This window comes from Cnephaeus nilssonii (genome assembly GCF_951640355.1).
Source record: "Cnephaeus nilssonii genome assembly, chromosome: 8".
Lineage (NCBI taxonomy): Eukaryota > Metazoa > Chordata > Mammalia > Chiroptera > Vespertilionidae > Cnephaeus > Cnephaeus nilssonii.
The window spans coordinates 29,383,879-29,399,614 of record NC_137079.1 but is presented as its reverse complement, the minus strand read 5'-3'; the positions used below and the strand labels follow the sequence as shown (position 1 = coordinate 29,399,614).

General features: G+C 41.4%; 1 protein-coding gene across 3 annotated transcripts in view; it reads left to right on the top strand.

Moving 5' to 3' along the window:
* Window positions 1-15,736, top strand: part of ATP11A (ATPase phospholipid transporting 11A) — a 139,254-nt gene that overhangs the window by 108,896 nt on the left and 14,622 nt on the right. For all 3 annotated transcript variants that reach the window (XM_079779572.1, XM_079779573.1, XM_079779574.1), the window contains exons 18-25: window positions 200-381; window positions 3,098-3,349; window positions 5,308-5,482; window positions 7,376-7,478; window positions 7,737-7,882; window positions 8,424-8,483; window positions 9,280-9,407; window positions 10,338-10,473. In XM_079779572.1, coding sequence (XP_079635698.1) covers window positions 200-381; window positions 3,098-3,349; window positions 5,308-5,482; window positions 7,376-7,478; window positions 7,737-7,882; window positions 8,424-8,483; window positions 9,280-9,407; window positions 10,338-10,473 — 1,182 coding nt within the window. The remainder of the gene's footprint in view (window positions 1-199; window positions 382-3,097; window positions 3,350-5,307; window positions 5,483-7,375; window positions 7,479-7,736; window positions 7,883-8,423; window positions 8,484-9,279; window positions 9,408-10,337; window positions 10,474-15,736) is intronic.

Genomic DNA, 15,736 nt, shown 5'->3' with positions numbered 1-15,736 from the left:
TCTGTAATCTGTAATGATTATATTCTATATAGATGTGAATAACGAGGTTGTAAATGGTCAACCCATTTTAGGCTTGGCTGTTTTAGAATTCTTTGGTTAGTAATTCGAATTAAAGAAGGAAATATCGAGAAAGCTATTGAAACATAATGTTTTGGCACAGTGACCCTGGAATTCACATGAAATGCATTGTCTCCCACAGGAGGGGCTTCGGACTTTGTGTGTTGCGTACAAAAGGCTCAGCCCAGAAGAATATGAAGGCTTTTATAAATTGCTACAGGCTTGCAAGGTGGCCCTTCAAGATCGAGATAAGAAATTAGCAGAAGCCTATGAACAGATAGAGAAAGATCTTATTCTGCTTGGTGCTACCGCCGTTGAGGATCGGTAAGTAAACACTATGCCATCTCCAGAAATAAAGCATGATGCCACACGGGTGCTTCAGAGGAAAGTGTCAGCCACATGGAAGGCACGTGTTCACAGGTCAGAAGAGACAGGCTGTCTGACTGCATGTGGGGGTGGAGGGGTGAGGGTGAGGGGAGATGCTATCAAGGCAACTCATGACTGGGTGATGTTTTACTTTCCATGAATAAGATTCCTGAATTCACACTTTCCCAGAAGAAACCAGAAATAGTCAGCATTTTTGAATTATGTTCTGCATAGTCAAGATATCTTACAGGGTTGTTTTTTTAAATTATTCTTTAGAATGGAATCAATAACGTGTCTAAATTTGTTACTAGTTCTTTCCAAATACAGGTGTAAAAATGTAGTTATTACCGTGCTCAATGTAATCAAGTGTAATGTTGCAAATAATATAAGAAGAACTGGTAAAATTACTGATGACAGGTTTTCAAATGCTTCTAAAGAAAGAGCCTCTAATCTGTGACAAGTCTGAAACAAGAGCTAAAAGTTACTTAAGGCTTATTAATGCACTAAGAAATGGCCATGGGCCCGCTGAGAACAGAATGAAAAAATGGAAAAGAAAAAAATATCCCAATGTAAAAGAATGAAATAGAAGCTCCATAAGTTTACTGAGATTTTATTTCCTATTAAGGTTGAAAGACTTTAATATCGATATATTGGTCCAAAATTTAAATTCTTAACGCGAAACCTACAGTTTTTCCATGTTTTTAACAAGCATTTACTGCGTTCTCAATCTCAATAGCATGAGATTGGACAATGCAGGAAGTTTTGGGTTTGTTTGGATTTGTTTTTTGTTTTTTACATTGGTCTTTATTGTTGAAGGCAATACAGATGTACCCTTTTTCCCTCCATTGGCCCCTTCCAGTCCTCCCTCGCTGCCCCAGCTCCAGACCTTCACCACACTATTGTCTGTGTCCACAGGTTATGCATATATGCATATAAGTTCTTTGGTTAATCTCTCCCCACCTGTCCACCCCCACCTTCCCTCTGAGACTGATCAGTTTGTTCCATGTTTGTTTGGGTTTTTTGTGTGTGTGTTTGTTTTTGTTTCTTTAGTCCCTTTCGTCCTTCAGTCCAGAGTATAACAGGTATGGACACAAGTATAAGCATGAGAAAGCATAGCATGCACAGGACAGGTTTACAACGTGGAACCGTGGTCATAGAATGGAGTTGTGCATTCGGCAGGAGAGAGCTATACCAGAGGGTGGTGTTCGCCCAGGGGAGGATTGGGCCTGGGCCTGGAAGGAAGTGTTAGGAAAGTGGAAGGCTCTTTCGAATGGAGGAACCGAGCAGGCAGAGCTGATGTGCAGGGGCCCTCAAGAGGGTTGTGGAGCAGGTTGACTCATTGGGGAGTTGAGACATCAAAATATTGATAATAGATAATGGTGTGGGTGGCTTTGAAGTGATGATATTTGTGTACATGTTTAAAATCTCTGGCCAGCCTCTTTGCAGACCACTCTCAGCCTCAGTTTCCTTAAAAAAAAATGAAATTAGAGATTTTTTCTATCTCTAAAATACTATGATTGTATGGTCAACCTTGGAGGCTGATTCCAGAATCTAACCAAATCTTTCCAGTTAGAATCTGAATCCATTTCTTCTATGCAGTGCTTGGCAGAGACACATGGCGACATTCCACACGCCGATCAAAACCTAAGACTCTAAAATTTGGAAAAAGGCCAGGCCCCCCAAAGGAGGCAAGCATGGTTTTGATGCCAGACTTTCATGGATAGTGAGACAGTCTGACCAATGTCAAGAGAGCCGTTTACCCTCAGACACATTTTGTAACCTCTGCAGCTTTGGATTTTCCACACGTAAAATGGGGTGGTGATAAAGTCCTCACCCCTTATGTTGGTTGTAAACGTGAAATGTCACACGAGAAACGCTTCACACAGCAGCTGACACTTCGGAATCTTGTGATGCCTGTTAGCCAGTCATAGAACCACTGCTAACATTGTCAGCGTGTTGCATGGTTTACAGCAACCTGGCCTCCAATTTGATAAGAGGCAAAATTTCAACAGTTTTTGCCAAAAGAAAAGATGATGAATATTACTGACCATCTCTTTTCCAGATCTCATTTTTCCCTGGGTGGACTTTTTGTTGTTGATGGTTATATGGTCTTTCTTACAATTGCCTAAAGACTCTCTGGGTAGTGAGTCCCAGCTAGACCAAAAATGCCATGCTGGTGTATGGCAATGCAAGACAGCCATTACTTCTGGATATTTTATTCATGTTATCTATTAGGTATTAGAAAGTGTTTAGTTGGGTAGGGGGTAAAAATTTAATACACTTTAAAGACAGATTCGGGCATTTTACCATAAGATCATGAGTCAGCGTGATGGTGCGCTTTTTTTTTTAATATATTTTTATTGATTTCAGAGAGGAAGGGAGAGGGAGGGAGAAATAGAAACATTCATGATGAGAGAGAATCATTGACCAGCTGTCTCCTGCACGCCTCCCACTGGGGACCAAGCCCGCAACCCAGGCATGTGCCCCTGGCCAGGACCCTTCAGTCCACAGGCCGACGCTCTATCCACTAAGCCAAACCAGCCAGGGCACGGTGGTGCTTTTTAATTCTGAAGGCCTATTAAAATATTTTAATAGGTCACAAGTTTCTGAAATGGTTTGTTTTTATTTGCCTTTGTCAGCCCTGGTGTTTGTTGTTCCGTTTTTTGGGTTCTAGGCTCCAGGAGAAAGCTGCTGACACCATAGAAGCTCTGCAGAAGGCCGGCATCAAAGTCTGGGTGCTCACCGGGGACAAGATGGAGACGGCAGCAGCCACCTGCTACGCCTGCAAACTTTTCAGGAGGAACACACAGCTGCTTGAACTAACCACCAAGAAAATCGAGGAGCAGAGTTTACATGATGTCCTGTTTGAGCTGAGTAAAACTGTCCTGCGCCACAATGGCAGCTTAACCAGGGACAACCTCTCAGGGTAGGTGACCTCCGTTTGCAAGGAGAGAGCCTCAACACCCTTGCTGGGAATGTGGTTCTGCCCTCCCATCAGTGACAGCATCAGCATGGTTAGAGACCACCTGAAACATGAGCAGAGCTATTTCTTTTTAGCAACTGTAACGTGTCTTTTTACACAGAGGGTGTGCATAAGAGAGGGGTGTGTGTGTGTGTGTACTTTCACACTGCTGGTTAAAGGATACAAAAAGACTTGATTGATTGATTTATAAAATACTATGAATAGGATCATTTTCATGTGTCTTTTTAAAAAATGTGTTTTTATTGATTTCAGAGAGAGGAAGGGAGAGGGAGAGAGCAAGAGAAACATCCATGATGAGAGAGAATCATTGATCGGTTGCCTCCTGCATGCCCCCTACTTGGGATGGAGCCTGAAATCCGGGCATGTGCCCTGACTGGGAATCTAACCATGACCTCTTAGTTCATGGGTCGACACTCAACTACTGAGCCACACCGGCTGCGTTCTCATCTGTTTCTAAGACACTTGGGGTGGGGGGTGGGGGAGGACAGGCAGTACTTTGGATTCCTCAGAGCATCTGCCAGACCAGGGAAGGAAATATTAATAATACATGGTTGTTTGTCTGTTAAGACAAAACAATATATGCTCCAGAGTTGTTGTTTTTTCCAAGAATACTCAGAATTTATTCTGATACATTTTATAAATGTTGTCCTTCCTGGTGTTACTTGCATGATCTAAGAATAGACTTTATTTGAATCGTCTTAGGTTGTCATTAATGTAGGTAAAGCAAAAGCAGCTATCTAATCAAATGCAAATTTTAAATTGTTCATAAATAGTACAAAGCTATTTCCCTTCACCTAATTCTGCAGAGTTCCTTTTGGGGATTAGAGATGTCCCTTGTAATTTTGAAACCCAGCAAAGAGAAATATTATAACCATGTTCTTCCCAATGAAGGTCATACAGGCATAATACCAAGGAGATATTAGCTGTGAAGATGAAGACTGAGGGTGGCCAATGGGGCCAGGAAGTTTGGGAATAAAGACTGACCTCTTTAGACTGCAAGATAAACGCTTTCCTTCTGTTGTTGGGCAGTACTGGGACACACACAGGAATCCACAGTTAGAACTGTGTGTTTGCTTTGCCTAAGTGAAATGTGAATGTATAATTAAAACACAATTTTAAAATTTAGTCAAAGGCTTTACATTCAGTACTTTAAAGATCATATTGATAAAACAAGAAATACAATAGTCCCTCTCTAGCCACAGTTTCACTTTCCCCACTTTCAGTTACCTGTGGTCATGGTCAATAAGTAATAATGGAAAACACCGGAAATAATTCACAGGTTTTCACTGTGCACTGTTCTGCGTAGCGTGGTGAAATCTCAGCTGTCCTGCTCCGTCCCACCTGGAATGTGAATCATCCCTTTGTCCAGTATATCCACAAGAGAGACAGAATGACCCTGTTCAGATAACTTCTATTACAGTATATTACTATAATTGTTCTATTTTATTATTAGTTATTGTTGATCTCTTACTGTACCTAATTTATAAATTAAACTTCATCAGATATATGTATGTATCGGGAAAAACATAGTGTCTATAGGTCGGTACTACCTGCAACCACTGGGGGCTCTTGGAGAGTGTTCTCCGAGGATAAGCGGGGGGAATTACTGTATAGCAGGTCCTCGAAAAACATCATTTCAGTCAATGCTGTTTTGCTATAACATTGATGAGGCGCCACGGGAACTTAACTCTTGTGTACATTGGCCTATGGTAAAATCGGTTTCCTTGTACATTGTATTGCTTAAAGTCACAGAATATTGACAACATCAAGTTACTATACTAGTTTCCTAATCCCTTGATCATGGATTTGTAGCATCTCTAGATATTCAAGAAAGTTATGTAGTCTTCTAAAATCTATAAACTTAGTTATTGAGTAATCTCTCTGATTTGTGTCATTAACAGACTTTCAACAGATATGCAAGACTATGGTTTAATTATTGATGGAGCTGCGCTGTCTTTAATAATGAAACCCCGAGAAGATGGCAGCTCCAGCAACTACCGAGAACTGTTCCTTGAAATCTGCCGCAACTGCAGCGCCGTGCTGTGCTGCCGGATGGCCCCTCTGCAGAAGGCCCAGGTCCGTGCTCCTGTCCCTTATCATTAGCTAGTGGTTGGTGGGTATTTAAATACTGAAAGCCATTCATTAGTGGTCATAACCACTGATTTTTTTTTTTTTTTTTTTGAAATCTAGCCAAGTACCACCGTTTTTACATAGGAGCAAATGTGATAGAAATTTAAAACATGGGTCTTGTTTTGCTTATTGTGATTAGTACGAGTTCACTGAATCAAATGGATGACCCTTTTCTAGGGGCGATGTCTCTGTCTGACTTGTCTCATAAAATAAAACCGTACCACAAAGGTATGATCATTGACAGGAATGCACACTGAAGGCAGACGGTGTGACCTTAGCATTATTGAGCCAGTCACACGAACCCATTTCACCTTCAGAGTAACCCTGATAAATGGCTGATGTTAATCTACTTTTACAAAGGAAGTACCTGAGGTGCAAAAAACCAGGGTAATTTTTCGAAAAGGAGGCATTTGGAAAATTACAGCCAGAATTTGGTTTCCCATTTGTCGGATTCCAAACTCATGTTCTACCCACTGCAGCATATTCTTGTGGAAACACACACCTGATGGTTTTTTAAAAAATACTCTTTAAAGCATTATGGCATACGTATGTGAACATAGATCTCTTTCTGATATAAAACTACAACAGTTCCAATTTTGTTAAACCACATTTTAGATACATTAGACCAATTTCTTGTGAACGATTCATGAAAGAAAACCGTAACTGCTCAGACTAACGCAGTGGGTTAAGGTAAAGTCCTAAATACCACGTGCAAAGAGGTCATGTTTAGCGTCCTTGCACGTGCACTTCACTAATCTGTTAAGTGGCGGTGTTACTAAGAATATAGGACTGGACCTCCCTGGGTAATTCTTTGTGAGGACAAGCTGAGACTCGAAAACTCATATACATTCTATCTAAGATAAAAAATGGTTTTATTCCCTACCCCCCTCTTATGTGTTTGATTCTATGTCAACCTTATATGTACTATACATAAACGCAGTTCTGAACCAAGTCTAACAAACTTTTTTACAAATTATTTTTTGTTTCAGTCTATCATCTTGAAACAAGAAGGCAATCTATATATTTTCCCCCTATTTTTTTTACTTCTGTATCTCAAACCATTATTTAGACACATGAATGGAAAATAGATATATTATAAAGAAATTGGCTAAAACATTTGGAAATTATTAATTGTATTGGACTGTCAGATTTGTTTTTACACACATGACAAGTCTGAAAATTAAAATAGCATTAAGAATAGCTTATCTTAAAAAGTAGATGCTTGATAGCAAATAGTTTGGAATAGTAATATTTTCTAATAGAATACAATGTTGAGATTTTTCTTTTTATATTTAAATATACTTTCCCTTTTGTTTAAATATGTGAGGGTAGCTGTAACTGAAAACTACTTCATCTATTTTATGTCTATCTTCATTTTGCTAACCAGCCATTTCCTACATATCTCATTGTAATCAAACCTTAGCTACTTTTGCTTTATTTTGTTTTTCTTTCAGTATGAAATATATCATATATGGATAAAATAGATTAAATGTAGTACACTTACTTTAAGCCAGGGATGGGGAACGTCCGGTCCATGGGCTTTATAAGGCCCACAAAATCATTTGGTTTGGCCCTGCCAAGGCATTAGGAGTGAGTTAATTAAATGCTTGACCAAATATAGCAGGCTAATTATTAAGTTGATAATTTTATATGATCCACAAATGATGTTATAAATAATATCCAAATGGCCCTTGGCAGAAAAAAAGTCCCCCACCCCTGCTTAAGTAAATAACTTTTTCATTTTTCTTATCTAACTTATATCTTTCTTATTTAAACTTAGTTAATGATAACTTTATCAAAAGTAAAACAGAGAAGATCAGTTCTGTATTTCTTTTCCAGATTGTTAAATTAATCAAATTTTCAAAAGAGCACCCTATTACATTAGCAATCGGTGATGGCGCAAATGATGTCAGCATGATCCTGGAGGCCCATGTGGGCATAGGTAAGCCTCTTGTTTTTTGATTTCCTGCGCATCTTGGTAACTGAGATTTATCACTTCAGCTAAACAAGAAGGGGATACAGCCAAAGGCAAGATCATAGGCTTCAGATGACACATTTAGGGCAGCGTCTGGGATTTAGTACGTTCATGGCTGAGAAATCTCACAGCCATGGTTGTATCTAACCTTATTTTCTTATTCCCATTTTCACTTGCATGTTCTTGAGAAAGCGTGTACTCAGCACATTTATTCCCTTCTTATAGGCGTCATTGGAAAGGAAGGTCGTCAGGCTGCAAGGAACAGTGACTATGCAATACCTAAATTTAAGCATTTAAAGAAGATGCTACTCGTTCATGGGCATTTTTATTACATTAGGATATCGGAGCTTGTGCAATACTTCTTTTATAAGGTAGGAAGTACTTCCTTGCTCCTATCACTGTTTCGGTGAAATATACTACACGCGATGGAATGACACATTAGACAGATGCCTTAAGGGGTGATTTATGTAAAAACAGAAGTAATTGTCAGTAAGGAAGGGGCTGATCCTAGCGCTTTTCTCCCATTCACACAATTTCATGTGGAATCAATAAGAAGATATCATGAATGAGAAAGGGGCATTCTTTTATAATTCCTTGAACTAATTCCTTATTCATTATGCAATTTGATTCTTTCCTGTTTACACCGACACCTACATTGCTCCCTTCTATGTCTTCAACAAATTTGCTTTTACATTATCTGTTCTCAGAGTTTCCAGAACATGGTCACATATGCACTGTAGGTGCTATTGAAAAAGAGAAAAAAATGTAAAGCCCATTGCCTGCTCATAGGAGAGCATATGACACTTTGGGTCACTCCCCAGATAAAGTGGTGTCACGTGGACAACCTCTGAGGAGGTTAGATGCTTCTTCCAGTGTTCCCTTGAACTAACAGGCATGTGACTTGTCTTTCAGAATGTCTGCTTCATTTTCCCTCAGTTTTTATACCAGTTCTTCTGTGGGTTTTCACAGCAGGTGAGTCCTAATGTCTTAAGTCAGAAGCTCCCCTGAGCCTTATCTCCCTCCCACATGGGGGTGGCTGCAGTGAGGGGAGAGTAGACAGCAGAAGCATGCAGGCCAGGATGGGGAGGGAGGCCTAAGTGCCCTCAGCAGCCCATCAGCGGGTGGAGAGAAGGAGTGGCGTGGAGGGGCCCACGTCTGCTGACTGCAGGCTCTCCCGTGGGGCCCAGTGAGTGATGTGCCCAGAACTTGCCTACCCCAAGCCCAGGAGAGCTGTGTTGGGCTTTCTGAACAGATTGAATCTAAATCTGAGATTCTGTCTTGGTGTCTCACAATTCATTGGCTTCTGACACTTTCAAGTGCCAAGCAGAGGTGTGCAGGCCATCTGATGGGAGAAGAGACCGTCAGGGCACCTCCTTTCCCTCGCTCACTTGTTCTCCTGTCCTGCTCAGATGGGCGGTGGCCACCTGCTTTCCTCTGAAGGGTCCGGCACTGGGGGAAATTGAAGCTTGAAGATGGCGATCAAAATAGCAAGCTTTTATGCAACTTTTTTTGTTGCAAGTTTGCAGTGGCCAAATGGGGTGGGTTACTGTCGGGCCTTCTCTCAGCCATGATTTTAATCTTGACTAGTTGACATCATGTAGCTTTGAAAATTGTCCTGGTCCTTCTAAATCTGTAGAAAGAAGGCTCTGTCTGTATTCCAGACTGCTCGTGTTAAGTCTTTGCAAATTAAAAATATATGTTTTAACAATCAAAAAAGTTTAACAAGGTGCACGGGTGCTGTTTTCAGTGGATGTTCTCCTTCCTGCAGACGCTGTACGACACCGCCTACCTGACACTGTACAACATCAGTTTCACTTCCCTTCCGATTCTCTTGTACAGCCTGATGGAGCAGCACGTCAGCATGGACACACTCAAGAGGGACCCTTCCCTTTACAGGTACGGAGCCTCAGGCACACTTGCTTTAGAGCTTGGAGAATAACGAGGCAGCCAGAGGGCGGTGCCTCCAAATAAATGCCTGGTTGAATTACTTTAAAACCAGAAACATGCAGTGTCAGCTGATGCACTTGCTTTTTTACCAGAGTCCTTAAGCAAGAATCAATGTAATTTGACTGATTATACTTCAAATTTACTAATAGATAGGAGACTTATATTGCATTTGAAATGTACATATTAAGCCAGTTCGTATTTTACCATATTGTGTTTTCTTTACCATGCCTTTTGTTTTTTTATTTGTTTACCATAGTGGGTTTTTGTTTGTTTTTTTATAAATTACGAAAGGATTGGGGATAAGGATGTCTATCCCCTTATAACCCCAGTGCATCTATGATCTGAATTATTCTTTAAAAACCACATATGCTCTGCTTTATTCAGTGAGGGGGGAGAAAAGTTAACAGATCTGATTTTGGTGTGTTCTTTTCTGCTTTTATTTTTTTTATTTTTATATTTTTTTATTTTTTTGCTTTTAAAAAGTATGTTTTAATAACAAGGAAATTATGTTTGCTATTTCAGGACTGCACTTCAGGATGTCTGGCATATGTCAATGTGTTACTGGTTTTTTTTACGGCTTTTTAAATTAAACTTACTGTATTTCAGAAAATTTTAGATTCACATGTAGTTGTAAGAAAGAATACAGAGAGATTCTGTAAAACTGGGACACCCAAGTAGGATGGGTGGATGGTGCCCACGCCAGTGCCCTGGTTGTGATTTTTGTCAGATGTTTTCACTGGGGGAATCTCAACAGTGACTTAGAGGCCCCTAGTGGACACAGGTGGTCACTGCAGAGCACAATGGAGACAGCGGGGTCCCTGGCTGAGGCCCATTTTAATGGAATGCAGCCACTATGTTCTCACTGTTTTCCTTCCACAGAGATATCACCAAGAACGCTCTACTCCGCTGGCGAGCGTTCATTTACTGGACATTCTTAGGAGTATTCGACGCTCTGGTATTTTTCTTTGGTGCTTACTTCATGTTTGAAAATGCAACTGTGACCAGCAATGGACAGGTTAGTACCAAACTGGGCCTTGTTGTCTTGGCTGCCTGGGAATAACCCTCGATTGGTGTTCAATCCGTGGTCAGTGCAGTTATTCAGCACAGCCTGTGGGGTCTCCTGATATTTGGGTATCTAGCTACCAAATCGCTTACAGGACATAGGACGTCAGTAAATGCACTGCTCCGCATAGCTCGGCTGACTGTGGGAAATCCCCTTCCTGAGGGTTTCAGACTTTGTTTCTGTAACGTATATTTCACCATTTGCTATTTATCTAGTGGTTCAGTTAGATCCGCCAAGCATGGCTTATTTAATATGGGAATTACTTTTGTATTTAACACATTTTCCCATTTTTTCACATGCACTTAAGTGTCTGTTTCCTTTGCAATGAGTAGATTGATAGTTTCTAATAGACATCAGTTCTCTGGTTGTTGCATAATTTCTAGGGTTTGTTTTATTTGTATCTTGATTTTTTTCTTTTTGCGACTTGCTTTCCTTCCCACTCTCAGATAATGACTACCAACACACACATGGTAAGACAACTGTGGGTGTGTCCTCTATATGTTTTTGGAGTGCATTCTAGATAAAATATTTCTCGAAAATATTTTCAAATTGTGACTTCTTCTGTGTGCTTTGTCAGTAGAAACACTATTAGCTGCTGCTCCCCTCTCCTTCCTGTAGACGAAAGTTGTATTAGAGAAGTCTGTGTACATCTGATCATTTGTACTTGGTGTTTACCTCTGGATTTCTGTGTCAGGATTGCCACTGAGTCAGTGACGGTTTTCAGATTGACTTGTTTGAGCTTCCCTTTACCTTAAATAAGAGGCAACATATGCAGGCATGCGGGGCCTGTTGGGGACACTGCTTTGAATGTGGCAAACGCGTGCTACCTGGGACAATTGCAAAAGACATGGAGCACATGTCAGAATTGTGCCCTACCCGAATATTACGTATTTACGTAGCCGTAAAAATAAACACTGTTGTTGATGTAAATAAGGGTAGCTTGTGAACAGAAGTTTGCTTCATTTCCTGTCTGACAGAACACCTCTCCCCATGTTGTCCTCCTGTGTGGCTCATCTCTTAGAACTGTTGGCTTGAAACCCAAAGGTCTTGCTACAGGTCTCATGGAATTTGTTTACCCATTTGTTTGTTTCTCATTTCTCGTTACTAAAAGGCGCAGTTATCTTTCATTATAACGTAAACCAGTTTTTACTACATTGATCTTGAGAATTTTTAAAATTTTTTCACTCCTCTACAAACTTTGCATTTTTCTGGAATTTGTTCTTTGTCTTAGTTTATTTTAATTTCTGGATGCTAGCAGGTCATAAATGTCATTAAATAGAGCTGTCTTATTATTCTTTATGTTTCTTTTATAAGATTGTCCTTATGGGTTATGCTTTAAGTAAGCATCTCATATGTATCTTAAAAAGAACTAAGCTTCTGTGTCCTGAGGACTGAAATTCCAGGACCGTGGTAGCCAGCCGATACGGAAGTAAGTGCCGTTCATCGGGCACTTTATTTGCAGTTCACTTTCACATATCTTATCCTCTCTCAACTGCCATCGCCCATGGACACATTCATAGTTGAGGAAACTACACTTCAGACAGATTAAAGAATTTGTACAAAGTCAGGTAATTAGAACTCAAACCCAGGATATTTGGTACAAAATGTATAGTATTTGTTGTAGTCCATGCTGCTGCTTAATTGTTTAACCTCAGTGTTACATAGTAAAATTATAGGTGTGCCTGAAGAACCTATAGGGAGTGCTGGTTGACCAGTGTGGTGGGGCTTTGGGGTACAGACCATAGAGAGGCCTTGCCAAGGTGAAGTCTCAGCAGCATCTTCTCCTCCTGCTCAAATTCCAGTAGCCCTGATGTCTCCAACCGAACTTCCACCAGCCACTCCTTATACCGCTGTGGGTCAATGGATGCGGTGGTGTTTTGAGGCCTTGCATATGATCCAAGGATTTCTACCAATTCTTGACTTATCTCCTATTTCCTGTTTCCTTAAGGATGCCCTGAGCCCCTACAGATCCTAAATACTAACGTCTCAACTTCTAAAATGATGCTTTTCTGCAACACTTTTATATCTCCCATAATTAACACTTGCATGCCTTTGCTCAGCCATTATTGGACAGAACTATTAATTAGAATTTGAAACAATGACAGAAAGAGATATCAGGTTAAAGAAAACACAAGTTGACCTGTACCACTCCCACTAAGAAATGCCTGGTGGGTGACTTGCCACTCATTAGCCAAGAGCTGTGAGAGTCCTCTGCTCACTGGCCTGTCACGACAAAGATTAAGCACACATAATGCACATCCTGTCATATGAAAAGCTTCTGAGACGCATGGTGATATTAGGAAGCAGTACATGGGGCATGTGGTGCCAAACAAAGTATTTAATGTGAGGTGTTTGTCTGTCTATAGTTATGCATTTTAGAGGCGAAATTAGCTCCAATTCACTAATACTCTATAGAAGTTAAATAATCTAAGGACCTAGAGTGTAACAGCAAGACAAATAATACTCATAGCATCCCTAATTATGAGTGACAAGGGTGTAAAGGACTTAGTGTGGATACTTACCCTGTGTCACTAGGAGGACAGGAGCTCCAAGAGATTGGCATAGCCCAAGGCCACTCCAGGTCAAGTGCAAGGCCAAGGCTGCATGTCTGCTATTGTAGCTCTAGACACCTCCCCCCCCCCCCCCCCCCCCGCCCCACACACACCATACACACACTGCCTGGGCATCCCCAGAGAGAGCCTTTCTCATTCCGCATTGTTGATGCTTAAATTCTTGTTTGTTTGGGGGAGAAGAGTGTTAGATCACTTGCAGAACTAAAAGTAGCGTCATAGGCTAGTTCTGTAGTAATTCAAGTAAACCTGCAAAATGCCAGTAAACACGGGTAGTCTCAGGTGACTGATGGCGATGCCCTTGGTTCTAAGGTGGCAGGGCAACGTGGAGGTGATAATGCTCATCGCTTTTCTGGTGGTGTATCCCGATAAACGAGAATGCATCTTCTTGGTGGTATTACTAGATGCCCTGTTTTATTGATTGTCAGTAGAGGAGGACCACTTTTTTAAAGACCTAAATCATCTTATAGGAATGTGTACAGCACACATGTAGTATTGAGAGAACACTGAATCACGGATAACTTTTTAAAAAGGGAAATTCACTTAGGGGCATTTTCAGCACAGACGTCATGAGCCATAATTACTTCTCAAATGAGAATGCTAAGGCAATGATTATTATTGTTGAACAGCAGGGTATTCCTAGGCGAACACTTGAAAGTTTAGAGCGTGGTATAATATGAGTCAGTAAACATCAAGGTAGCTGCAATTTGAACCATCGCCAGCCAGTGGAGCAAGGACAAATTGTGCCAGCAGACTTGGTAGCAATCCGGAATCTGTGCATGAAGGAAATGTAGGTGTTTCTTGTGGCTGTGATCTTGAAAAAAATGCAAGTCAGGTTTGTTGTGGGATATTTTTACGCATAAAAAATAAATTGGTTTGGATCTTAGGGCTTTAAAAAGCAGGAACATTTCCTGCAAAATACCCATCTTCAGGAGAGAGAGGAAGAAGTGTGAGAAGGGATTAAATGTAGATCTGGTGGAGGGCAGGCTCCAGGGACATTCTACAATATTCTCATTATCATCTTGAGTGAGGCTATGAAGTTAGTGACATTCTCAATGGAGATAACAGTTAGGAAATCAGGCTCATGGGGGGCATGGGAGCTAATGAAGCTTGGAAAAAAGATGGTCCCTCCCGACAGTTCTTTGAGAAAGAGGATTGGTATCCCAGTGAACCATGCCACCTCCCACCACAAAATCCATAGAAATAATGGCAAACATTTTTAATAATACATTGGCTATTAGCGGTTAGCCTAAGGGCTGCCTTAAAACAAATAAGAAAATTCAGAGGAATTTATAGAGATAATATCATGATTGTCTATCCCAAAGGGCCAGAAATAGCACGAGAGCATAGGTGAGGGTGGAGTAGATCCCAGCATTGCCCAGGGTTCTAACCAAAGTTTCAATTCTGGGTTCAAGGTAGTTGTGCTTTGTTGCTATTCACCTGTAAACATGACGGCTGAGGCCCATGTGTTTTACTGGACTAGGTAGGCATCGGGATGCCTAATTTGTGATCCCAGAGCTACCATAATCCACAAATACAAGAAAACCCGGAAGTGCCCTAGAGCAGTACCCCCTTACCTCTGGAGAGAGAGATAAAGAAGTCACTTTAGTGGCTGAAAGCGTGTCCCTGATTTGTGATGCTGTTGGAGATATCCTGTCTCTCTCTGTGCAGACTCCATTTCCACAATTTGCTATTATCGAACACTTTTTTAAAATGAGTTCCAGGTTTCCTACCCAGCAGGGGTGGCAAACAAGCGGGCTAGGGTGTGAGGAAGTGGAGCGCAGGGCAGGGTGGCGGCCTTACTGCCAGGTCCCGCCCATGGTGCCCGCATGGGATTCAGAGCTGCCCCTCGCCCTATAGCAGGTTCACCCCTCACTTTGGCTAACAGCATCAGCCTCCAGTGAAAACAAAACAGAGCCGGTTTGCTCTCCAACACCCAGCTGGCCAAGCATTTTTGTAGTCCTCTGCCAGACTGCAGCCAGACTCAGAGTTATGAAATTTTCTGCCTCAGAAGTTAAGCATTGAAGGGCGAACACTTATTTTTGAGTGTTTCCCAGCCTGACCATTCTTGCCACTTGGGGCCAGAGAGCTCTTGGTTGTGGGTTGCCCAATGCAATTAGCAGACCCCTGGCCTCTGCCTGCTAGATGCCTGTAGCACCTCTCCTCCCCTCCCCCCATGGTGACAACCAGAAATGTCTCCAGACACTGCAAGTGTCCCCTGGAGACAGAAGTCCCGCTCCCCTCCCCACTGAGAGCCACTGGTGAGTGTAGCTCTGAGTGACGGGAACCCAGTTTCGCTCATGGTGCTGAAGTAGAAGGAAGTGTAAAGAGATGTTCATTGGGGGCGGGATCCTTATGAAGTCTGTTTACGACAAAGTCCTAACACGTTGCTTAGTTTTTCTTCTGGAATTCTACCAGTAGTTCTTACCTCACTAGATGTCTCACAAGATGAGTATCCTACACATTCACCTGAATCGAGTCACGTGTAGGTTGACAATTTGTATTCCCGTTTTTTAAATTCATTGTGAAATAAAGCTTTATATTCTGTTAAAGAAGGACAGGAACGTTTTCTCAGAGGCATGGTTCGCATTACCAGGCACAGCAGGTTCTTAGTGTGGAAACCTTGAAGAAACTTACTCATAGAA